At 41.3% G+C, this 26248-nt stretch overlaps 1 protein-coding gene across 3 annotated transcripts; it reads left to right on the top strand.

Moving 5' to 3' along the window:
* Nucleotides 1-1883: 1883 nt before the first annotated feature.
* On the top strand, nt 1884-25976 carry LOC146570301 (uncharacterized). Of its 3 annotated transcripts, none has more exons than XR_014893452.1 (11): nt 1884-2049; nt 19269-19391; nt 19523-19900; nt 20522-20993; nt 21096-21413; nt 21506-21529; nt 21731-21908; nt 24663-24754; nt 24837-24908; nt 25014-25166; nt 25289-25427. XR_014893452.1 is itself a non-coding variant. In XM_085283244.1 (11 exons), exons 2-11 carry the CDS (start codon nt 19277-19279, stop codon nt 25444-25446), a joined length of 1935 nt encoding a protein of 644 aa, XP_085139370.1. In that variant the 5' UTR covers nt 1886-2049; nt 19269-19276; the 3' UTR covers nt 25447-25976. The 3 variants fall into 3 exon arrangements, 2 of the variants coding, with proteins under 2 accessions (XP_085139370.1, XP_085139369.1); XM_085283244.1 differs by having other exon boundaries at nt 1886-2049; nt 24666-24754; nt 25036-25166; nt 25289-25976; XM_085283243.1 differs by having other exon boundaries at nt 1886-2049; nt 25036-25166; nt 25289-25976.
* Nucleotides 25977-26248: the final 272 nt, after the last annotated feature.

Raw genomic sequence — 26248 nt, 5'->3', positions numbered from 1 at the left:
GGAATTAAAACAGGACTACAACAGTTCAAACTCAGGACTACTTAGGACTTAACCAAGACAGAACCAGAATCAGAACTAGATGATAGTAGCACTAAAAATCATCATAGACCTGCACTACACTTATTTTTTTAATTCTACAAAGTCCACTATTTAGATTGAGAAAAGTTTATATAATTATTTAGCCTTGTTGTGCAAACAAGCCTGCATAACTTAATAAATATAGAATTTGAAAAATAACAAACCAAAAAAGAAACACTCGGTACGAGATACATGAGTACCTATGATACGGTGATACTTTTGGTAAACAACCATTTGACTAACATGTGTCTCACCTGCTCTTGTTCCCTCTCTCTTCTGTCCTCATTCTCCTCTCTCTCCCTCTTTGTGCTGACAATCATCAAATATACAGTTGAAACCAGATATTTACAAACTCTTCAGATAAAAACACTTTTTTAATTGTAACATCAAATCAGACTAAATGTTTATTTTTTTTAGATAAATATAAAAAACATATTTGTTAACTTTAAGAGTAAAGAGAGAAACTATCTGTATTTCTTAATTGTACATGGCACCAAATTGTATTCAAAAGTGAGCCACACTTATGGAGCTCCACGATTCTTTTCCTGGTGTTTTGGTTGATATCTCTTGATGTTCCCATGTCACAGAAACAGGCTCTGTGTTTTGCCTTATATGCATCCACAGCTGTGGCACCAGTTTACTCACATGGACTCTACTAACCTATCAGAAGCTTCTTCAGCTCAGAATGGAATCGTCTGGAGTTTTCTTATTAATTAACAATAAACTTAGTGTATATGTACTCCTAAATCTGATGAAAGTGATAAAAAATAGACAGCTCTCTCTTTATTCTGACATTTAACGAATTCAAAAGATATTTCAATATTTATTTAACCAAAACAAAACAAGTTTACTCTAAATTGATGTTGTACAGTAAAAAAATGTTCTTGTGTTTTCCATAAAGTGTGTGTAAATATCTGGTTTAAACTGTGAATATACTGCTGTGTATTGAACTTCCTCTTGTTTTGCATAGAAATATACTGAACAACATACAAAGCACAATATATAAAATACTACCAGAGTTTTTTCTTTGAAAGAAGCCCCTTATGTCCATTCTTGTATATCAGTGCATTACTGAAACCGATTTATTTAGCCGTGGAGGGAAACAACTGAAAATATGAAATAAACACACATGTAAGCTAAGACTCTCTAAAGAAACAGCATTGTTGTTGTTCAGTTTTTCATTTCGCCATTTGTTGATTCACTCGAAGAGCAAGTAACGTAATATGGGTCAAGTGATCAGTTTGATATCAATCTTTCGTGATTCACCGTCATATTTACATTATTTGTACAGTACGAATGACTTGCTTTGGTAACTGGTCAAACTTCAGTTCTCCTCTGTCTGCCTGGCTGCGCTTCTCTAACAGCGCACTCGCAGGCAGCAGCTGCCCCGCCCCGTCTGAGCTCAGATCATACCAATATTAGGGGGGATTTACGCACAGTTGTAAATTCCCACAGTGTGCTCTATGTGCTTCGAATATTGTGTGTAGTTTTTGTTTTATACAGTTGTCAGCCAGGCATCTAACTATGAAAAAATTACACTCCAAAAGACCCCGGGCTTCTGAAAAAACAACCCGGGCTTAAGCCCAGTAAGCCTCCCAGCTCCGCCACTAGCTTTAATCACACTCTCATCTGCAGAAACTCAACACTGCAGCTTTCATGAACACTTTTTCTGATCTGCTTTAAAATGGATGATAAGTAAAGACAATACATCTGAGAGCTCAAAGCGCCGCACTGCAGGCGTCACAGACACACACACACAGCCGCTTCCTGTTCTTTCAAGAGCTTTTATTTTGAAGTTTCCGGCGGAAGTTCCTCGGTGTAACTGCTGCTAGCTTCCTGTCGACCTGTGTGGTGCAAACAGAGGTTCCAAAAGTGGACAGGGCGGACGGATTCCGCATTTCCGTTTAACCGACTAAAATGGGATCTGAGAGGACTTAACGGAACCTGAAGGATCCGCCGGGCTAAAGCCAGGTAAACACAGCGGTTAAAAATTTCTCGGTTTGTCCCGGGCTGACAGCCTCCCTCATAGTAAAGCCTGCTAACGCAGCTAGCCGCTGTTAGCTCAAACACTTTACTAATTTTCCCAAATATCGTTTTTTCCCCACTTTGACCCTCACCGTTCCCGCCTCGTGACTTCCCTTGATGTAACGTCATATGAGTTCCGCTCTGACGAAATAGAAAAACGTCAGGTGAGCCGTTAGTCAGTTGACTGAAAACGGGTAACAGGAATATTTCTGGGTGTTCTGTAAGTCTCGCGAGAAAACGTGAAGCTGTGACATCTCATTATTTGTATTCCACCTGCCGATTGCTCATCAGACTACCACAAAATAGAACTTTACATTTACAGTTAAGACCTAAGTGTAAGTGCGGTCATTTAATCCTGAAGGGGACATCTTTGTCCCCACGGTAACCTCACAGGTGAGTTCCCTCTGATGATGTAACATTTACCCAAGCTTCCTGTTTGGCTGTATGAATAAAGTGTAATTCAACTGAAAGGTACAGTGAGGTGATTTGTGGAGTGTATGCAGAATGGCAGGTAAAGCTCCGCCTTTATGTATCAGGGGAAGATGGATCAATTAGAGATTATCAGTGAAATCAAGAAGGTCAATCAGATCAATTGGAGATTGTTTCAAGCGGGCTGTGGTCATGTGACCTGTGCTCTCTGATGGAGTGTCAGCCATGCATTCAGGGTACAACTGGGCGAGGAAAATATAATATGATATACATACATACATACATACATACATACATATATACATATACATATATGTGTGTATCATGATATGTCTTGAGCCTCCAGCGCCCTCGGTACCGGGGACAAAGGGGGTGAGCTGCAGTTTAAGCCTCCATGAATTTTGTTTTTTTACGTAAATAGCTACATGTGTGGTATCCACAGAAACCTCGGAATCTCAGCTAAAAGCTCATACAAACCATTTCTACAACCACCAAACACAGCGAAAATAACAAACAATTAAAAGAGCAGTCATGTAATTTCACAACATGTGCCCAACCACAAACAATGAAGCTACGAACTCACTCGACTTCATATAACCAAGCAAATGGCACGTTGTCTAAAAGCAGAGATGTCGCAGATTCCAAAGCTGCACGTTTTGTCACGCTCCGACCAAAATTCACTGAACCAGCTGCAAAAGAAGACCATAAATATACTTCACGTTCGATAAACAATAACATGGAATCAGGCTTACTGTGCAGTTTTTCTTTGTTTCTCTCGCCGATATGTAGCTCATATAAAAGCTGGCTTATCTAAAGTTTTCTTTGGTGTGTGGGGAGACGTTCATGTGCAGAGTTTAAAACATTCTTAATTTTGCAGTGGATGACTTTCCAGCTGGTGGAATAGATTAGTGGTACTGCTATCTTACGTGGCAATAGTTTAACAGCATGTTTTGCAAATTACCACATTTTGTTTGATATCCTCATAAAATCCAAACGACAGCGAGTCTCATTCTCTCACTTAAGTGAAATTCCCACTGTCGCCATATTTTTCCCTATCTGGTAGTATATAAACACACATGCTCAATGCAGTGTGCTGGGTAGAAAATTTTCCAGTTGGGAGGGGGATTATTGATGCATTCGCAGCATTTGGGAGAAAAAAAATCAGTGAATTACGTGCAGACAGCTTAATATTTCCATGACAACCTATACTCGATGGTTACGATAAAGCGATTTTAACCATCAATGCAGTCATCTCAGAAATAATGAGCTCCTCTTCCAACCCATCAGGACTCTCAGTGGCCATTTCACAGTACTCAAGTACACAAGACCGTAGTTGTGTACAGACAGATCTGGGGCAGCAGGTTGAGGGTCGCAGATGCCAACAGACTCAATAAACTGATCGACAAGGTCAGTAATGCTGTGGGGATGGAGCTGGACTCCCTTAAGGTGGTGTCGGAGAGGCATATGCTGTCCAACATAAGGACAATGCTGGACAATACCTCCTACCCACTGCATGATGTGCTGGCCAGTCATAGGAACATGTCACAGTACACTAGGGTTTGCCATATTATACGTTCACAGTAATACCGGTGCAATGTTAGGCAACGATAAGAAAATGAAATATCGCGATAATATATGGGTAAAACACGCATGTGCAGTGCCTTTGTTTTCATATGCACATGTCCGAAAAAGCATGGCGGTAACAGAGAATGAGAAGGGAGAAAGCGGATTGTTGAGTGAAACGGATGAACCAGAATTTGTTTGTAAAAATGGTGACACTTCAGTGATGTGGAACTGATTTGGTGTTTGTCCGTCAGATACACGACAAAGCACTTTTTTTTTTTTTTTCTGCAATGCAAGCGGCCGCCGTTATTGCCGTATTTGCCGGACTAAGGTGCTCGTAAATCTGGGTCCTAAACTCAGTCTTCTTCAGGTCCCAAAGTCAAACGAACACTGCAGCATCACTGAGAGTTAAAAAAAACTGTCTAAATTCATTCATCTTTAATAAAACGATCAGCATTGCTGCTTTACCAGGTGTAACTATGAAGTTTAACATCCAGGCATCCATGAAAACAGAATTTATTACGTTTAACAGAGTTAGAAGTTAGCAGGAAGTTAGAAGTTAGCTCGCTAGTTTTGGTAGTTATCTAAGCATGATATAGCATGTTCTGACTGAGAGATTTCTTTTTTTTTTTTCTTTTTTTTTTCGTGTCCCGTTTGGATCTTTAGCCATCAGAATTGTTGTCTTAAGGCCAAGAAAGATGCCAAGCGGATTTATTTTACCAAGTGGATCCTCATGGCCTTGTCATATTGGTCCATTTGATTGACCTTTATTATAATGATGAATTTATTTTATTTTCAGTTGCTACAAACGGGACGGACATGACTGGGGGATAGGACAGGGAGAAAGAATGAAAGAAAGAGAGGGAGAGAAAGAAAACCAAAGGGGAGAAGAGACGGTGAGAAGGGGGGGAAGAAAGAAAAAAAAAAAAACCTGCATACCTGTGTGGATCAGCATGCTTGCATTCCAAAGGTTTCTCCATGTAACGATCTGCTAGGGAGTGTGGGGACTGAGAGATTTCTGAAAAAAATCAAACGTACAGCTCTGCTATCACTTCCAACATAAATGAAGACAGGAAACTGAACAGCAGTGACGTTTGTAAGGTTACTGAAGTTGGGCTAGCTGGTATATAATGATGTGCTATGTGATTGCTAGCGACACAGCTATGTTAGCATAACATAAACAGTGAAGCTAGAGGATGAACGCTAACACTTTTCCACTCGATAAAAGTTAACGTGAAGGTTCCTGATGGTTAGAGACAAATGCAATCGCATAAACGGACCAAATTTCAGTCAGGAGAACAACTGAGATAATCCATCCACAGGTTAGTCATTAATATACTGCAACAACATGGGAATAGAGCAGCTGCCAGAGAATTCAACATTAATGAATCAATGGTACAGAAGTGGAGGAAGCAAGAAGAATGAGTTGAATAAAGTTTGACTCATCTGACTGCTTTGTTTTGCTTAATATGCCTTATAATCTCGTGCACCTTATGGTCCGAAAAATACGTATTTTACTTTTTTATTTGGCACACTGCAGTTGAATGTTGCAAAGCACCTCTTTTTAACTTCAGTGGATATTATACATGGTTATGCTTAGGATATGTCAGCCCATTTCTACTGGAAATGCCTTTTGGTTAAACATTCAGCAAGGAATTTGCATTTGCACTGTTAAATTTTTATATAGCTTTAATACACATAAAAAACAACTGCTTGTTTAAGTGAGAATAAATGGATTTTTTTTTTTTTGCGCTAGTAAAGTTGTGGAGTTGTATTTTGTCTCGCATGAATTATATAGTCAGTTATATTGTTATCGCAAATTTTCAAATATATATCGTGATAAATATTTTTGGCCATATCTCCCTGCTCTACAGTACACAGTGCAATAGTTGCACCCTTTTGGACATCCTCTACAGTGAAAATAACAAAGTTTTAAAGTTTTCTTATATTTGTAACTTTGTAATATACGGTATTATTTAATTTAGTTCAGTCTGTTACTGTTATCTTGGAGCGACTGTAACCACACAATTTCCTCAGGGATTTATAAAGTATTCTGAAAAGTATTGAAAACAGTGTGCCAGGAGTCAGGGGTTCTTACTGGTTCTAGTGACTCTCAACCTCCCAGTCAGCTGACAGCTGGTGGGGTGACTACATTGCCTGAAAACATCAGAGCACTTTTGCACATAGGTGACGTCTTGATAAATCGAGCAGATATTTGAAGCTTACATGTCTACATTCTCACATGAAAATATCTTAAAAGTTTATTTCGTGTCACAGCACCAGTCATATATTCAGGGGTGCACATAAGTGGTCCGTAGGTGTACATTCGCTGTCAAAATAAAAGACACGCACCAGATAAGAAGTTGCAACGCGCGTTTGCGTACATATAAAAGGCAGTGTTTTTGTCCACTAGAGTGGGATTTTCACGGCACATTCTGCACCACATCTCTGTGCGTTCATCATCTGTTTGAAGCCAGCTCACCTCCTGCAACCACTTTTCCGAGAATAAACGCTTCTTTTGTGGTTCGGACTCCTTCTGACATTTCTTTGGAGGTGGAGGAAAACCAAAGTAATTGCTTAAAGGAGCTTGCTTCTTCGACATCTTTAAGAGTTCTAAATAAATGTGTGTCCTCCTCCAGAAAATCTTATGTACGCAAACGCGCGTTGCAACTTCTTATCTGGTGCGTGTCTTTTATTTTGACAGCGAATGCGCACCTGCGGACCACTTATGTGCACCCCTGAATATATTAAACTTTCCTCACAGATTTAGCCGCTTTCCATCATCATTGCTGCTTTTAATAATAATAATAATAATAACTTTATTTATAAAGCGCTTTCAAACAAAGTGCTGTACAACTATTTGAAACTAAAAAGATAAAAAAATAAAATAAAAGTGATACATAGCAATACAGGTAAAAGACACAATACAAGTTAAAAACAGTAAAAATTTAAAAACTAAAAGCCATAGAATTAAGACATGTAAGATGGGGTGAACAAATGTGTCTTCAGCTTAGTTTTAAAAACCTCCACAGAGCATGCCTGCCTAATATCTTGAGGGAGGGTGTTCCACAGAAACGGGGCACGAAAAGAAAAAGCACGCTCTCCAATTGTCTTTTTTCTGGCTCTAGGAACCTTTAGAAGGCCAGAGTCCTGATATCAAAGAGCACGGGATGGAACGTAAAGATGTAAAAGGTCGGAGAGGTATGAAGGTGCCAATCCGTTTAAAGCCTTGTAGGTGAGCAGCAGGACCTTAAAATCTGCTCGAATCTGACAAGGTAGCCAATGAAGAGAGTTCAGTACAGGGCTAATGTGCTCAAATTTCCCAGTTCTTGTTAAAATGCGAGCAGCTACATTTTGCACCATCTGTAGACCTCTAAAACCTTTCTTTGGTAGCCCAGAAAGAAGAGCGTTACAATAATCAATACGTGAGGACACAAATGCATGGACAAGAACCTCTGCAGTGTCGCTTGACAAACCTTGTCTGATTCTGGCTATGTTCCTCAAATGATAAAAGGCGGTCTTTGTTATCTCTTTTACATGAGATTCAAAGGAGAGCACCATGTCGAACCACACGCCCAAGTTTGTCATCAATTCTCAAGATGAAATTTTGGGACAAGTGCTGAAATCAATATTTAGGAGCAAGAAATTATCTGATAACCAGCCCTTAATTGCAGATAGACAAGATTCTAGTTTAAAGATTTCAGCACAATTTTCAATGGTTAAAGGAACATAAAGCTGCAGGTCATCAGCGTAACAATGAAAGGTTACATTAAAAGAACGTAGAAGAAGAGGCAGCAGGTACATAGAAAACAGCAATGGTCCAAGTACAGAGCCCTGAGGGACCCCATGCCTCACTGCACAAGTCTCGGAGAGATCATTTTTAAAACTAACAGTCTGAGACCTCCCAGACAGGTAAGATCTCAGCCATGATAAAACATTTCCTGTAATTCCAGTAAAATGTTCAAGCCTATCTAATAAAATGCAGTGATCCACAGTGTCAAACGCAGCACTTAGATCCAGCAGTAATAAAACTGAAGTGCGATCATTGCCTGCATTTACCAGTAGATCATTTACATGTACCACTTTTACTAAAGCTGTTTCTGTGGAGTGATTTGGTCTAAAAGCAGACTGAAATGGTTCGAACAGATTGCTTGTTGACAAATGCTCAGTGAGCTGCTTAAAAACCACTTTTTCAAAGACTTTAGATAAAAAAGACAGATGTGAGATGGGTCTATAGTTTGCGACCATGTCAACATCCAGTCCAGGCTTTTTCAAGATAGGCACTACCACAGCTGATTTAAAACATTCAGGGAAGACTCCAGTTGTCAATGAAGTATTTAAAAGAAACAGAATGTAGGGTCCTAATGCTGACCACAGTTCCTTTATAGCCCAGGCTGGTAGAGGATCCAAAGAACAGGTTGTACATCGAGCTGCTTTTACAACCTTAGTTAATCCAGACAGAGAAATAACCTTGAAGTCAGAGAACAGTTTATCAACACCAACAGGCAAAGCAGCCGAGTAGTCTAATGAACAGCTTGAGGAGGGAGTTACCTGATTTCTAAGTGTTTCAGCCCTGTCTCCGAAAACGTAAGAAAGTCATGAGCTATCAAATTAGAACAGCAGAGCGTTGACTTACTCTCTGTAAGTTGCGACACTGTGTTGAATAAGAGTTTTGAGTTATGTTTATGACTCATGATGAGATTTGAGAAATAATTTGCTTTCGCTTTCGACATCGCTGATTGAAGAGAACACAATGAGTCCTTCCAAGCCTGGAGAAATACTTCTAGTCTGGAAGATCTCCAGTGACACTCTGCTTTTCTACAATTTCTTCTCAAGTTCAAGAGCTCCTCATTTAGCCAAGGCATAGGGTTCCTTTTTTGACATTTTAACTTCTTTACGGGAGCAACAGAGTCCAGTAGTTCAAGAAGTGTATTATTAAGATTCGCAGTCAAGGTGTCCACACATAACTCCTGGGTAAAAATAGGGTCCGACACATCAGGTAGATGTAATTTAACTCCAAACAATGCTTCAGGGCTAATATAACGAGATGATCTGAGGGGCAATCTTCCCCTCTCAGAAGCTGGAGATTTAGGGATTAAAATATCAAATAAAATTGCTGAGTGGTCTAAGATAGGTAAAACACAATTTTCAGTCATTGATACATTCAATCTGTAACCCAAGACAAGGTCTAGGGTGTGGTCCTTATGTGTTGCCCCTTAAACAAATTGTGTGAAGTTTAAGGAATCAATTACATTTAAGAAATCTTTGACCAGGGGTTTATCCTCACAACACAGATGAATATTAAAGTCTCCCACTATAAGAATTCTTTCATAGTGAGCGATAAAACATGTCAAGAAGTCTGAAAATTCCGAAATAAGCAAGTCATTATATTTAGGTGGACGATAGATGACTATAATTAGAACGACGGGACAGCTTAAAGTCAGGAGTTGGGACTCAAATGAGGTAAAAATACCAGGACTTTGTATCTGGTATTGTATCTTTGTATCTGTTTAAGTTTCAGACGAAATGCATTCTGGGATACTTGTTGCACCAAGTCCACACAAGTCATCACTAAGAATGCTTGATAAAATGGGCGGAGCACAAAAACACATTTAGGCATTTTTAGCGTACTTGACTTGATGCGTGCTTTGAATAGAGATTGACAGACCACGTGACTTTCGTGCATTGCATGCCAGGAACTCGTGGTAAAACAATTCAAGTACCGCATCAAATGCAAGCATTTGAAGCTCCGCAAAAACGTTCATTCTCCGGTTCCAATACTTTCTTGCTTTTTCTTTGCCCCCCAAAAAAGGTATGTACAAAACGAAGGAGAACAATGCCGGTCCGTACAAAAACAGACTTGATGAAAAGTCAAAGAAAAGATACGAGGAAAAAAATCAAAGGAGTGAAAGGGTCAGACCCTTACGAGCACACAGAGTGGACAAAAGACGTTAACGTGCTGCCCAACTTTCACCACGCTCATATTTATAATTATACGTTCTTGGAGTGAGTGCATACACTCATGAAGTTTAGAAACTTCAGGTCACTGCAACAAGCCCAGGTACAGTTTACCGACGGATGGGTACAGGACCTTGAAATGCACCGTGTAGAACGAACCAGTCTCACAAATCGTCTTCATAAATACACATTCATTAACCATTTATTAATAGAACCTTTAAGCTCAACGGTAATTAATTAGTAGTGGAAATAATTTCTGGTACGCATTACAGAAATGCAGTGACAATAATATTGTATGCTGTAATCGTACTGGGCAATTAGTGATACAAAAAACCAGTTTTATCCTTTGAATAAAAGTATATGTTTTTGTCAATGTACCATGGTAATAACAGAAGTGAAACGCAATATTCTGTCAGGACAATTCACTATTTATGCACAATAAACAAAGGAGCATAGCGCGACAATTTCTGTTCAGCGCCAGACTTGCTTGTAACCTATATCACCAATTATGTTAAGAAAAATGACGCATTAACTACAACAGCAGACTGACCTTTGTGTAAATGCTTGGAGCAGACTAACCTGTGAGCTGGAGTGTTCTGGGACGTTATATTTGGTCTTTGAGTGGCTGCAATCCAGGCTATCCGTTGGCTCTTTGTTACTTCGGAAACATGGCTTGAACAATTTCTCTTTAACGACGTAATCCGATAACAACTGATCTCTTTACCCGTCAGCTTCCCGTGGCTGTCATGCGACCGGCTATTGCAGTTAATAATACAACGGCTTCTTGACATTTTTGTGTTTCTTTTTATCGCTGTGTGACTGATTTAAATTGAAAGTCTGTGTGCGCTAGTACCTCTTGCCACGAGTTCTCAGAATCCTTTGCGGTTTTACCCCTGAATGACCTTACATTTTCAATCTCTATTGGAAGAATACAACTGATGGCGTTTCACAAGTCCATAGGAACACAAGTACAAATATTGAAAAACAGCCAGTGTTTGTGAATAATGATGAAATGAAATGTTCATGAACTGATCTCGAGTCTGCTGCATCACTGCAACATCAACTGACTCTGATCGTTGCATTTAAGGTCAAAGGCCAAACCAGGATTCAGTTTCATCTGTTCTAAACGATGAGCACAGACAGATTTATATCAAACTTTATTCAGTCTGTGATGATAACAGTTGATTTCAGTCAGTACTGATGTGTGTCCTCTGAATTTAAACTGAGCCTCTGACGTCTGTTTACCTGTTGCCGTGGTGAATCACAGTATCAGAGCTACATTGATGATTGCTTCTTGTCATTAGTATACTCATAGCTGATTGGTCCACCTCTGAGCTGTTGTTGCTAGATGTGCTGTGATGGATGGAGGACAGACACAGCTGCAAGATCTGTCCTAATACGTCAAGATACTAGTGATGGAATTTCCGGCTCTTTTTAGAGAACCAGCTCTTTCGGTTCGGCTCACTAAAAAGAGCCGGCTCTTTCGGCTCCGAACCGGCTCTTCAGGTTGGTTTTTTTGCTTTAATTAATTTATTATTAACAATAATATAAAATTATGCACAAAAGGAATTACTAATGTAAAAAAAAAGGTTTTATTTATATATGTTTATATATAAATAAATGCGGTGGCCCCTAGAGACAAAACACGTACAAACTCCAAAACACATTTCTAGCATGAACTGAACTTTCAAAACAGAGCTACCTAGATCCTTTAAATTACACAATTGAAAGCATAAAAGCATATGTGTATTGTTTGTGTATTTATACACAAGCATTCATATATATATAGTCAAAAAAAAAAAAAAAAAAAAAAAAAAGTTCATTTACCTGTTATTACCACACACCAAATACGGTCGTTGGTACTTTCTGGCTTGTGTAGCCACTAGGTAACAAAAGCTCAACACTGCCCCTAGCATCCTGGAGCACTTCTGTTGTCTTTTGTACGTGTTTTGAGTTTTTATGTGTTTTTACTTGTTTTGGAGTTTGTACGTGCTTCAGAGTTCGTACGTGATTTGAAGTTTGTATGTGCTTTGTCTGTAGGGGCCACCATAAATATACTTTTATTTATTCACTCCACATAAAATGTAATAAATAAATCATATAATACAAAAATCAACTATTCACATTTCAACTTTTAACTATTTAAATTTTCAGCTTTTTCCTTTTACAAATTTAAAGTGAAACAACACAAAACACTGCAAACCACAACACAATTAAATATAAATTATAATATGAAAACAAAAAGAACATGCATATTCTCTGTCATATGGACCTGCATGAATAAAATTTCTGAATCCTTTATCATCTGCAACTGAAAATAGTTGTGAATGATTACTATACCTTTCTAATGTGACAGTGTTGTCCCTGGCTCTCTTTCTCTCTCTCTTCCTCCCGCTTTGTTCCTGTGCTACTGAGTGTAACTACCGTCCCCTCCCCCCTCTTCCCAGCGTAAAGCACAAGGCTCGCATAGTGAGTGAAGCGGAAAAAAAGTGCGAGAGCAGGGCCGGCCCGTGGCATAGGCCGTATAGGCTGTCACTACCCGATCCGTACCGGAAACCCGATCGGTACCCCGCATGCGCGAAAGGTTTCTACTTCCGGTCGTAGCGTTTTACGATAGTTATGGGTCAGAGTATCTGTTAAGATGTTAAGAATAACAAGTATATCTTAAAATGTTTGCAATAATGAAGCATTTCAGTACAATGTAGACAAAAACGAAAAATAAAAAGAAAGTTACGGATCAGGACTCTCCGATCCTTACTGCGCATGTGTAAAGTCTGACCGTACAAATCGGGTCTACCCGATCCGTACCGCGCATGTGCAGATGTTTTCTTCTTCTTCTGTTCGTTTAATGGCAGTTTACTCCCCAGTGTACGAGGATACCGCCACCTGCTGACCGAGCGAATAAACCCTATTATAAACTGAATTATCGTCATTACAAACGTGTGTTAAATCTGATTTAGCATAGTCGAATGTGTGTATGCTTGTCTGTGAGGAGAGGATTGTTGGAATAGTGATGATGATGTGCGCTATCACTGTCAATTAAGAAACTGTAAAAAAAAAACTGTAAACAAACTGTAAACACTTAATCTGGCTGATGAATCTACACGTGAGATATTACAAAGTCTGCATTATTAACTCTGTAATTAGGCGCCATTCTTCTTATTTTACGGCGCTGTTGCTCAATCGGGGGACACTCTCTGTTGAGGAGAAAAGCATGAATTTCTTTGTATACGGATTATCCATTGTTTAAATGTCCCGGGCAGTCGAAAAGGAGGCAGAGCTGTTGAGAAATGCTAGGAGCTAACTGGGCGCTAACGGTATCATTCAAATATATTGAATGTCGCAATGTTGGCAAAGAGAGGAAGTGACGTAAGATTTGCGCATGCGGGGTACCGATCGGGTTTCCGGTACGGATCAGGTAGTGACATAGGCAAATGCTAAGGGCGCCGTCCATCAGGGGGCGCCACGCCAGTGCCACAAATGTTGGAAAAAAAAAAAAAAAAAAGTTGGTACTATTATTTCTAAATACAAAAAATAATCCCACGTTAATTAAAATGCAAAGTAAAGCTTATTTAATAGAAATATTATTTGTTACAACATTATACTACACTGCTGATATAGGGGGGCGCCACCTAAAATCTTGCCTAGGGCGCCAGATTGGTTAGGGCCGTTTCTGTGCGAGAGAGAGGGTGAGAGAAAGGGGGGGGGGGAACCCACGGCTCGCGATAAGGAACCGGCTCGCGTCGTTCAGGTCAAAGACTCGGCTCTAAGAGCCATTTCGTTCACGACCGACCCATCACTACAAGATACGACCTAATAGCTCCCCAAAAATGAAGCATATCTCTATCGCCCCCTAGTGTCTGGCTGCAGTATAGGTCATAAATCCTGCCTCCTCCATGTTAGTGGATGGGACTGGGGTCAGACTAAAATTAAAAAAAATCTCCTCAAATAAACTTCTTCCAAAAATGCTTCCTTCCACTAACGGTAGTTCTCATGACTCTGATTTGTTTTTTAGGGGTCTCCTTACTCATAAGTTTGATTGTAATTACTACCATAATGCTGTTAAATTGGGGTGGAACTTTATCATAACAGCTTTGACTGGCAGCTGCAGTAACAGAGAAACTTGCGTATCTCTTTCGGGAAAGGCAGATAGATCTGAGAGGAGGTCCAGTGTTTATGTTAAAAAACTGCACCGACTGTTTCAAACTGACAGCCTGAGGTGTTCTTCAGTAAACTGGACTACCCAACAGAAGGACCCGAGGCCCCACTGCACTTTTTCGGTAAGTTAAACGTGTTTGTAAGCTAATCTGTAACTAATGTCCGCAACTAGGTCCTGAGACCTAGCTACCTAAGATGAGCACTCAGCTGTTGGGGAAACTTGTTTTGTAACGTTTGTTTAGCTAATCCGTGCAGGTGAATGAATTTACCCTGACTAATGAAATCATAAAAGCACCAGGCCGCTCAGGCACCAACTACCGTTACTATTACGATTATTAAATATGTGCAAACAGCAGCATGTTTTCTGTCTCTTGCTACATCTGTAAGGACAGTAAAAAAAAAAAAAAAAAAGCTTGGACCCTTACCCCTTCATTAATCATTAACTATGGATGAAAATAGCAAAGCCCTGTACTGAAACCAACTACGGCCGTTTGACAGCTTAAGTTAAAGTTGTTTTCTTTTACTAGGTTTGTTTCAAATGTTCCGGTTAAAATAACAGCCTGGATGATTTTAAATGAGATATTTTTCACAAAGTTACTTCTGCAGTACTGCTTACAGCTTACATCCTTTGAGGGAAATAATTTAAAGTATTAATATTTGTCCAATACTCAGGCAGCAGCTCAAACACTGCTGATAACACGTCCGTATGTTGGTGACCACGATGCAACAGCAGACTGAACCAGGACTGAAACCTGCTCCATCATCTCATCTTAGCAAATCTCCACTTAAAAAGCACCAGCGATTCAAAGGTAAACATTATACTGGAAAATGTGTTAGTATATAAGTATTTGTCCTTTTTTAACAGCTCATATGTCAGCTGTCAGCAGAACTTTAGAACTGAAAAAATGTAAGAGAAGAACTTCAGACCCTGAGCGTGTGGGACAGAGAAGGATCAGCTTTATTTCAGATTTGAGAGATAAACTTTATATTTCAGTTTGTGATGGTTCTGTTCTCTTTGTGATTACAGGAGCTGCCCTCAGATTCAGACCTCAGCACCACCCAGTGACAGCAGATAGATCACCCTATATCTTCACTCTTTGTAGTAACTGCAAAATTAACTGATGAAAACAGTACAAAGGTTAAAGTACCCCATGTGCTGTTAGTGAAAGCTGCTGCTGTTTTATTGATAAAGTTAAAGACAAAAAAAACAAAAGGATTAATCACCCGTGTATCTGTGTCACTATATATCAGCATTAACAGGACCTCAGTTTGGTGTTTCACAGAGCTGCTGATCTCAGACCTGCACAGTTTCTGTTTTAAACACTTGATGTACTCAGCTGCATGAAGAGCACATGAGATTTTCTCTGACACAATTAAATAAAACCTGATGAAGGTCAAAGGTCGCCACTTGTATGTTGAGCTAAAAACTTGTCATCTGGAATTCTTTCACTGTTTTTTTTGCCAATGGTGTGTTATTTATCATAAAGTAATCCGGAGTCATTCATACAAGATTAACCAGAGAGGATAATTTATTTTTAAATATATAACTTTCTACAGGACTGAATATAATATCTTTGTGTAAAAGTCCAGTACCTCTGAGAATGATCTGAATACTTCTAACATTAGACAAAGCAAGTCTCCATCACAGTGTTCATGAAATGCTGGGTTTATCCATCTTCTGGGGCGGGGGCTTATGGTGGAGCTCTGAAGATTTCCCTGTGAGGGAGCTGCTGGTGAAGATCATGAGTCCTCCTTGATCCCTGCAATAAGCTTTAGTCTTCCTGGTGTTTCTTAAATGAAGCCTCTCTCAGTGGGTCAACAGAACTTCTGGCACAGGACAGATGTGATGAAAGAATAGGAGGAAGTTTCTCTAAACCTCTGGACCCAGGAAACCCAGCTTGGTCCTGATGGTCTCCTTTACTAGTTTCTCCACAGGGTGAATGTACAGTGGGGCAAAAAAGTATTTAGTCAGCCACCGATTGTGCAAGTTCCCCCACTTAAAATGATGACAGAGGTCAGTAATTTGCACCAGAGGTACACTTCAACTGTGAGAGACAGAATGTGAAAAAAAAATCCATGAATCCACATGGTAGGATTTGTAAAGAATTTATTCGTAAATTAGGGTGGAAAATAAGTATTTGGTCACCTCAAACAAGGAAAATCTCTGGCTCTCACAGACCTGTAACGTCTTCTGTAAGAAGCTTTTCTGTCCCCCACTCGTTACCTGTATGAATGGCACCTGTTTGAACTCATCATCTGTATAAAAGACACCTGTCCACAGCCTTAAACAGTCAGACTCCAAACTCCACCATGGCCAAGACCAAAGAGCTTTCGAAGGACACCAGGAAAAGTATTGTAGACCTGCACCAGACTGGGAAGAGTGAATCTACAATAGGCAAGCAGCTTGGTGTGAAAAAATCAACTGTGGGAGCAATCATCAGAAAATGGAAGACATACAAGACCACTGATAATCTCCCTCGATCTGGGGCTCCACGCAAGATCTCATCCCGTGGGATCAAAATGATCATGAGAACGGTGAGCAAAGATCCCAGAACCACACGGGGGGACCTGGTGAATGACCTGCAGAGAGCTGGGACCAAAGTAACAAAGGTCACCATCAGTAACACACTACAACGGCAGGGAATCAAATCCCGCAGTGCCAGACGTGTTCCGCTGCTGAAGCCAGTGCATGTCCAGGCCCGTCTGAAGTTTGCCAGAGAGCACATGGATGATACAGCAGAGGATTGGGAGAATGTCATGTGGTCAGATGAAACCAAAGTAGAACTTTTTGGTATAAACTCAACTCGTCGTGTTTGGAGGAAGAAGAATACTGAGTTGCATCCCAAGAACACCATACCTACTGTGAAGCATGGGGGTGGAAACATCATGCTATGGGGCTGTTTTTCTGCCAAGGGGACAGGACGACTGATCCGTGTTAAGGACAGAATGAATGGGGCCATGTATCGTGAGATTTTGAGCCAAAACCTCCTTCCATCAGTGAGAACTTTGAAGATGAAACGAGGCTGGGTCTTCCAACATGACAATCATCCAAAACACACCGCCCGGGCAACAAAGGAGTGGCTCCGTAAGAAGCATTTGAAAGTCCTGGAGTGGCCTAGCCAGTCTCCAGACCTCAACCCCATAGAAAATCTGTGGCGGGAGTTGAAAGTCCGTGTTGCTCGGCGACAGCCCCAAAACATCACTGCTCTCGAGAAGATCTGCATGGAGGAATGGGCCAAAATACCAGCTACTGTGTGTGCAAACCTGGTAAAGACCTATAGTAAACGTTTGACCTCTGTTATTGCCAACAAAGGTTATGTTACAAAGTATTGAGTTGTATTTTTGTTATTGACCAAAGACTTATTTTCCACCCTGATTTACGAATAAATTCTTTACAAATCCTACCATGTGGATTCATGGATTTTTTTTTTTCACATTCTGTCTCTCACAGTTGAAGTGTACCTCTGGTGCAAATTACTGACCTCTGTCATCATTTTAGGTGGGGGAACTTGCACAATCGGTGGCTGACTAAATACTTTTTTGCCCCACTGTAGCTGTTGATGATAATAATATGGACTCCATTATTAAATGAAAAGAACAAATTAGACTACACTACTGAAACCTGCTATTTCGAAAGTTTCCATGTTACCAGGCTGTAGAGTGCTCTGAACAGAGTGATTGTAGATGTTGTAGAACTATAAGATAAGTTTTGTGTCTTTTTCATAGTAGTGATCTGGTTGTATTTACCTTAATTTAACAAGTCATCAGTCGTGGTAAACCCATCAGCAGATAAACTGGAGCAGCCGGTCTACGTAAAAAGTGTAGGGGTGTGTGTGGGCAGGAGCGTGATGCAGATGCTCCACCCCAAGTCACTACTGCGCAGACTCCGACTGTGTTTCAATTCAGGGCCCAGCCCACATAGACCACGAAGGCCGGGTCCTCCGAAGACTGAGAAAGCCGGAAGCGCGAGGCTGTGAAATGGGACTGTCTGGCCTTCAGATTTGCGTCACCGCTGTCTTGGTGGAGTTTAATAAACTCAGCCGTCTGCTCCTAAAATATAACAGGACATTGGAGTAAATTCTCGACCATCTCACACTTCTGTTTAATCAGTTTTCTGTTTCAGCTGTGTGAAAACTATAACTTTAATCTCAGCCAAACCAATTTACTCAGGGACAAATAAAACACTGAAAAAAGCCGAATGATAACATCTTTAAGTTATCTAAGTGACTTTTATATCATGTTTAACCTGAGTAGTGAAAGACCGCGGGGGTCTGAAAGCAATGTGCCGGGAATCCGGTGTTCTCGCTGGCTCTAGTGAGCCTCGACCACCTGGTGCGCTATCGAGCTGGTGGGTAACAGACGTCTCTGAGCACTTTATCAAGACATCACATATTTGCAAAACAGAGCCAATATTTGAAGTTTACACAGCTACATTCTCGCCTGAAAATATGTTAAAAATTAGTTTTTTGACCCAGAAAGAGTAACGTTTCAAACTCTTTAGCCACGCTCCTCCACTATTGCCGCGTTTGGAAAGTATTTTTATATTATTATGGAAACATTATGAACAATAATTTAATTAATAAAGTATTGAAAAGCGTAATAAGAGTAATATTACAACTAAGTAGCTGCCGTCATTGTTGGAAACTGGAATTGGTTGGCCGCGCTATGAATTCTGGGATATGTTGGGCCACGAAGTACACACCCGACCCATCCTTAAAATTTGGGGAAATGAAGGACGCATTTGTCGGCTGCATTTGTCGGAGTCTTCGAATTGGGACAGCCTTCGTCGCGTTGCTGTGATGTAATCAGCCTACAAATGCAGCCTTCGAAGGTTGCAGCCCCTGAATTGAGACACAGCCTCTGGCTCCAAAAGTGCAACATGGCAGCTCCCACAACTGGGAAATTTTGGCTTCATTTTTCTACAATGGGAGGAAGTGCAGCCATGTTGTCTAGCTTTTATATTTTCATTTTTCAGGACAATGACATCATTACAAAGTTTTAATCTGTGTCACATGAAACATAATTTCTGATTGTATTCATTAGTCTCTCTCTGGCAGTTTTCACCATGCTCTCTCGACCGCTTACACTAATCGAGAGTGACGGCAGGGGCCAAAACCTAGTGGTGATGTCTCCGCCCCATGTTCTCCCATTGGTTGATGAGGATGAGGACACAAAATCAGGTGTGCATTTGTTTTTGTGTTTTTATTTCCTGATGATTTACAAAGGCTAACAGCCTGTTTCTCCTCCTCTGTTACTCCTCCCCATCAACATTCTTTTTCTTCTCCTCCTTTCTCTCTTCTTCCTCCCTCAGCTCCTACTCCTTCAGTTCCAGTAGCCACTCATCCTCCTCTTCGTCCTTCAACCACGTCTCTTCCGTCTTCATCTCCTCCTTGTTCAGCTCCTCCTTTTCTACATTTAGCTAGCCCCCTTCCTCCTTCAACTACTCCGCTTCCTCCTCCAGCTTCTTCTTTATCTCCTTTAGCTCCTCTCCCCCCTCCTCCCTGTTGCCCCTGCGCCGCTCTCCTGCCTCGGCTCCTCTCAAGCCACCGGATGGAGGTACGACGCCTCCTGCGAGGAGCTCTAGCATCTCTTGGCCGTCGTCTGAATTCTCTGGAAAGGAGGAGCAGAAGGACGGGGAGGAAGAAGAAGAACAGCCAGAAACAAAAAGAAGGAGCATCATGTTTGACTGGTGAGTCGTTTTTGAAGGTTACTGCAAGTTCTTTGAGGTTTCCTGCAGGTTCTGGTAGGTCTCGGAAGGTTAGTGGAGGTCTAATAAGGTTCCTGCAGGTACCTGTAATTTCATCTAGTTCTCTGAGATTTCATGCAGGTTCTGGTAGGGCTCTGGGGGATCATGCAAATTCTTTGAGGTTTCCTGCAGGTTCCTAGGTCTCGAGGGTGGGTGTTGTTACTGTCGGTTCCTGAATGTTCATTCAGGTCTCAGAGGTGTCCTGCAGGTTCCTGGAAGTCTCAAGAGGTTCCGGCAAGTCTTTGGGGGCTCTCTCTGAGGTTTCCTGCAGGTCTCTGGAGGTTCCTGAGGGGTGTTTCTACAGGCCTCTAGGGATTCCCTTTGTTGGTTCCTGCAGGTCTCTGAGCCTTCTTGTAGGTCTGTCACAGTTCCTGCGGGTTCCTGTAGGTTAATTTAGGTCTCTGAGGTTTCCTGCACATTCTGGCAGTCTCTGACAGTTAATGTAGGTCTTTGAGTGTTCAGATGTCAGAGAGTTTCTGGGGGTTCCTGTTGAGGGTTCCTGCAGGTCTTTAAAGGGTTATAATCTACTTACAAAAAGTGATCCTTGTTTCCTGTTTCTTTCAGGGCCATCTGTCTTTGCGTCCAGCTCCACTTCCTCTTTTTCCTGTAGTACCCCGCCTCTGCCACTTGTAACCATATCCTCTTCATCATCAGTATCATCATCATCCGATAGTGAGGAGTCGTCCTCGTCTCCTTTTTCTTCCAGTTCCATTCAATCACAAAAGAAGAGGAGGAGGAGAGGAGAAGAAGAGACAGTGAGCAGGAGGAAGAGGAGGAGGAAGAACCACCAAGGAGAGATCAGTGTTTGTCCAGAAAAGAAAGAAGAGAAGGTGGAGGGAGAGGCAGAGGGGCGCTTTGTGGGGCAGATGGCTGTCTGCGTTAGAGGAGGAGGTGAAAAGGGGGAGCCGCTCACGCTGTGTAACTTAAGCCAAGGGAAGAACAAAAGACCAGAGACTGAAGGCTCCAGCCAATCAGAGAGGGCAATCAATGTGTTTGTGAGGAAGAACGGTTATAGAGTGCCGCTGCTGCAACACAGGTGAGGGGGGTGATGGCTGATGATGTAACAGCCAATCACCGCAGATTTTGGCCTTGCTAATCCATTTTAGGTGATTTAACTGTAATTTTTTTGTACTTGCAGCTTGTCCTCCCAGAATGCCTTGTATATCCTCCAGTCAGCTGAGAGTCTGACCATCAGCCAATCGGAACTATTCATTGTCCCTTCTGGCAAGTGGCGTTTTTCAGGCTTCACACAGCCCCTTGCCCCATCTTCCAATCGCGCTGCTTTCCATCTAAGGGTTTGCTCCGCCTCTTATTCTGTTAGCCCAGCCCCCCTGCTTCATCTGCCAGCAGCTGCCATGGAAATGATGTTGGATTCATTGAGGGGTGGAGTTTGTTGTAGTCCGCAGCGGTCCCTGAAGGACTGGACAGCCCCACCCAGCCTGAGCAGCGACCACTGGTTGGTCGAACTTTGTTTTTAAATTAGGCTAATTAACAATCTTTAAATCACAGAATTTACTTAACAGGCGTCTTTCTGTTTCATCTTCACAGTTATGTTCAAGCACTAATATTGAGGTAATGAATCTTAACTTTTCATTTATACAAATAAATCTTTTCTTCAGTGAAACTAAACAGTCTATATTAATATAATTAGTTTAACCAGTGATATATTAATATGTTTAATGTCCTCATCATTATTAACATCATAAGTAGTTTAACTTGTGTTTCTTACTTGGATAAAAATCTAATAAATAAAGTGCTTCTTGTGCGTTTCAGTCCAGCCTTTTCTGCCTGGCGACAGCAGAAGCAGCGGTCCAATCACAGCACTCAGAGCCTCTACCTACCACGGCGACGACCCCGGCCCCTGCCTGCCTGCTCAGCCAATGGATTGCCTGCTTCACTCCCAGCTGACCAATCAGCAGTCAGCTCTGAGTTTCTTAGCACAAATGGAGAGGTGAAGTTGTTTTCTTGTTTTTATTATTTAAAAAAATATATTTCAAATAGTAAAGGGTGTTTCTCTATCTTATGTTGGCCTTTATTAAATTATAGAATTGCGAAAACAAACTAAACACTAAAGTCACAGGGAGGAGTCCTCATATCTCTACATAGCATAAATCAAACAACAGTCGTGTCCAAATTCATGGGCTGCATCCTCCTGAGGACCCGGCCGCGGTCTACGTGGGCCGGGTTCTCAGAAGGTCGGGTAGGCCGGAAGTAAACTGCTGTGAAACTGGACGGTGTAGCCTTCAGATTTGCGTCACCGCTGTCTCGGTGGAGTTTAATAAACTCAGCTGTCTGCTCCTTGCTATCTAAAATACAACAGGACACTGGCGTAAATTCTCGACCATCTCACACTTTTGTTTAATCAATTTTCTGTTTTCTGTTTTATTCAGTTGTGCGAAAACGACCCTTGGGATTAATAAAGTTTTATTATATATAATCTAATAACTTTAATCTCAGCCAAACCGATTTACTCACGAACAAATAAAACACTGAAAAAAGCCAAACAATAACATTTTTAGGTTGTCTAAGTGACTTATATATTATGTTTAACCTGAGTAGCGAAAGGCCGCGGTGATCTGAAAATGATGTGCCGGGAGTTGTGCCCTTCTCGGCGGCTTCAGTGACCCTCGAGCTCTCGGCTAGCTATCGAGCTCGTGGATAACAGACGTCTCCGAAAACGTCGGAGCACTTTTGCAAATATGTGATATCTTGATAAACTGAGCAGATATTTGAAGTTTACACACCCACATTCTCGTCTGAAAATATGTTAAAAGTTTATTTTGTGACCCAGAAAGAGAAATAAGAATAATATTAAAAACTTAGTAGCGGCCGCCATTGTTGAAAACTGGAATTGGCTGAGCCGCGCTATGAATTCTGGGGTATGGTGGGCCACACCCAGACATACCCGACCCATCCTTCAAATTCGGGGAAAAGGAGGGGCAGAGGTGGGTCGAGTATTCAAAAATTGTAATCAAGTAAGAGTAGCATTACTTTACAATAACAATAGTGTGTTATTTATCATTAAGTGATTCAGAGTTATTCATACCAGAGTAACCAGGGAGGATAATATATTTTTAAATATAAGTCCAGAGCCTTTGAGGAGTATCCGAGTATTTATAACATTACACAAAGCAAAGGTCTCCATCGCAGTGTTCATGAAATGCTGGGTTTATCCATCTTCTGGGGCAGGCCTACGGTGGAGCTCTGAAGATTTCCCTGTGAGGGAGCTGCTGGTGAAGATCATGAGTCCTCCTTGATCCCTGCAATAAGCTTTAGTCTTCCTGGTGTTTCTTAAATGAAGCCTCTCTGTGGGTCAACAGAACATCTGGCACAGGACAGCTGTGATGAAAGAATAGGAAGACGTTTCTCCAAACCTCTGGATCCAGGAAACCCAGCTTGGTCCTGATGGTCTCCTTTACTAGTTTCTCCCCAGGGTGAATGTAGCTGTTGATATAATATGGACTCTATTATTAAATGAAAATAACAAATTAGACTACACTACTGAAACGTTCTGCTATTTCTAAAGTTTCCATGTTACCAGGCTGTAGAGGGCTCTGAAGATTTAAACAGGTTTACATGCATTAAACTCACAGTCTTATGTTAAAATCTCAAAGGACAGCATTACATTTCTGATATTAACAGTAACTCTGGGCCTCTGTGGAGTGTGCAACTGATCTCATTGCTGTCTAAAAACGGATAACAAAAACTAAGAAGTGCTGAATCATTCAAAAATACAGACTATTAGAGTAACAGGTGTGTAACAACAAGCCTCCAACACAGTGTGTATGCTAGCGGCTAATCTAGCAAACAAATTAACAACAGAGTGATTGTAGATGTTGTAGAACTATAAGATGACAAGCTGTGTGTCTTTTTTGTAACAGTGACGTGGTTGTATTCACCTTGATTGAACGAGTTGTCAGTCGTGGTAAACCCATCAGCAAATGAACTGGAGCAGCCGGTCTACGTAAAAAGTGTAGGGGCCCATATGGAAAAGATATATATATAAATCTTATAAAGTTTTTATCTCTCTTGTATGAAACTTGTATGAAAAGCATACAAGAGTGGAAACACGTATAAGATCCCTTGAAAAATTATACAATGAAACTTGTATGTTTTGTATACTTACTATAAAAAAAAAATGAAAGTAATGAGAAAGTGGCCACTTTCATGAGTAAATCATATATGTTTTTACTATTTCTTTTCCATATGGGGGGTCGTGTTTGCGGTCACATCCAGAGGGTGTGTGGGTGGGAGCGGGACACAGTCGCTCCACTTCCACCTCAAGTCACTAGTTTGTAGACTCTGGCTCCGAAATTGCAAGATGGCAGCCTCCAGAAGCAGGATATTTTGGCTTCATTTTTGCACAATGGGAGGAAGTGCTGTCGTGTCATTTTCTACAGTCATTGGACCCACCTGAACACCTACACCAAAAGGTCAAAGGTTACTCTTTGAAGATGCTAAATGTAATATTTTGGACTAAGAGCACACATAGTTTGAGAGGGGTAAAGGATGCCATCTACGACCACTATGAACGTCCATCACTGAACAGAGGTGGAGTCCTACAGTGAAGTCCTGGGATCCTATCCAAAGTGTTTCAAGCCCCATGCACACCATAATGTTGAACCTTAATGTGACCTAGACCACTTCCAGGTTAAATATTAAATAACAGGGACTCTATCAGTAATTTTATTTTATTTTTTTACAGCAGCATGGTAAACGGGTCTCACAGATCAGAATCCGGCGTGCGCCACCGCGCGAAATGCTGCTTACACCAATGGGACTACCAAAGGTCAAAAGGTCAGGAAAGAAACTAAAAACTTAGATGTACAGTAAAAGTGCCAACATTATTTCAAATGTGGACCCACATTTGCTTTCTCAGAATAAAGAAGAAAGAGTTCAGTCTAGAGGAGATTTACACCAACAAGAACTACAGATCCCCTGCTAACAACAGGTAAGACTACAAATCCCTACTAATGACAGGTGAAGGGTTTTTTCTGTAAAGACTGTACATGCCCTTTATGTTAATATGGTTCCATATCCAAACTCCATCTCCCAGCATGGTTTGCTTGTTCCTGCAGAAGTCTGGAAACCATCTTTGAGGAGCCTCGCGAAAAGGACGGAGCACTGCTCCTAATTGGCCAGCAGAAGAGGCGCAGGCTCCTCCTCTTTCCTGATTTCACGCAGCCCAGAAAAAGGAAGAGACCACAAGGTACACTGGGAAATGTAGTTTGCATTAGGGAGGTTGTCCTAGGCACACTGAGAGTGGTTACTCATTATTGATTAGCTGTTTGTCATCAACTGTGAGATTGAAGAAAAATTCTTTGTGTTTAGGGGCGGGACTTCCTGCTGCTATGGTACCCAGGAAAAGAGCAGCTGCTCGGCGACATTGCCACAGCAATGGTGGCGAGGACATGGACTTGGACGTGATGCTGGTGGAACGACTGAGCGCGCTTGAAGACTTCCTGACTCGGCAGGGTCTGGATGTATGAGCTCTGATATCACTTCTTATCAGCTAACAAAAGGCCAAAAAACTGAGCTGCTACTATGCCCACTGACTGAGTGTCACCATAGTAACGCCATCAGGTGATGTGGTGGGCAGGCTTTTTTGGATTTTTTTGTTTTGGGTTACAATGAAGATGTGAAACATAAACCTGCTTTGATCTTTTTATAATGTGTAAGGCCACGCCCCTGCTGCTGACCATACCCTCTATAGGCTCACCTGAGAAAATATGACAAAACGTCCTTCGAGCCTTTTTAAGAGGGTGGGGCTTATTATAGACACTAAGCTGCTGATTGGATACCTGTGACTCGGACTGTAAAACCTAACTCCTTTTTTTTTTTTTTTTCCTAAGTTTTCGTTTTTGCTAATATTAAAGATGTCCCCCTCTCCTCCCCCACCCCCAGTACTCTATGGTACGGGGTAGAGTTATGTGCAGTACTCTTTGTACTGCAGGCCTGCAGTGTGTATGTTGTGTGCTGAGTCTATTTTTGAATCAATAAAGTTTTTCTGGTCTCGGAACGTTTTTGGTTTGATTTTTCTGAATTCAGAGGTCATTGAGGAACACCTCCTGTGTATGTGCTTGTTGACTTGCTAACATAATAATGATATTTGATTATCAGTAAAGTTCCCCTTTGTTCCTGTTTAAAGAGACTGATTACCTGGAGGACTCACTTTCTTGCCTGAGCTCGTTAGTGTGCACCTGGATCAGAGGACATTAATGTTTGCTCATACTGGATCAACACTCCTGAACAACGCTGGATCACAGAGGAGTGTCAGAGTTTGTGGTTCCT

This window comes from Mchenga conophoros, linkage group LG7, assembly GCF_057382185.1.
Source record: "Mchenga conophoros isolate Kocher_MC1m ecotype Shallow Benthic linkage group LG7, M_conophoros_male_GT1.1, whole genome shotgun sequence".
In the NCBI taxonomy this organism is placed as follows: Eukaryota; Metazoa; Chordata; class Actinopteri; order Cichliformes; family Cichlidae; genus Mchenga; species Mchenga conophoros.
This window is presented reverse-complemented; position numbering and strand designations above follow the sequence as displayed.

Bases quoted from the DNA above. Each gene is read 5' to 3' on its own strand.
- LOC146570301 (XM_085283243.1), top strand. From the start codon at position 19,277: ATGCTCTCTCGACCGCTTACACTAATCGAGAGTGACGGCAGGGGCCAA. The intron at 24,909-25,035 runs GTAAGACTACAA...TTGTTCCTGCAG, and splicing joins AGATCCCCTGCTAACAACAG to AAGTCTGGAAACCATCTTTG. The intron at 25,167-25,288 runs GTACACTGGGAA...CTTTGTGTTTAG, and splicing joins AAAAAGGAAGAGACCACAAG to GGGCGGGACTTCCTGCTGCT.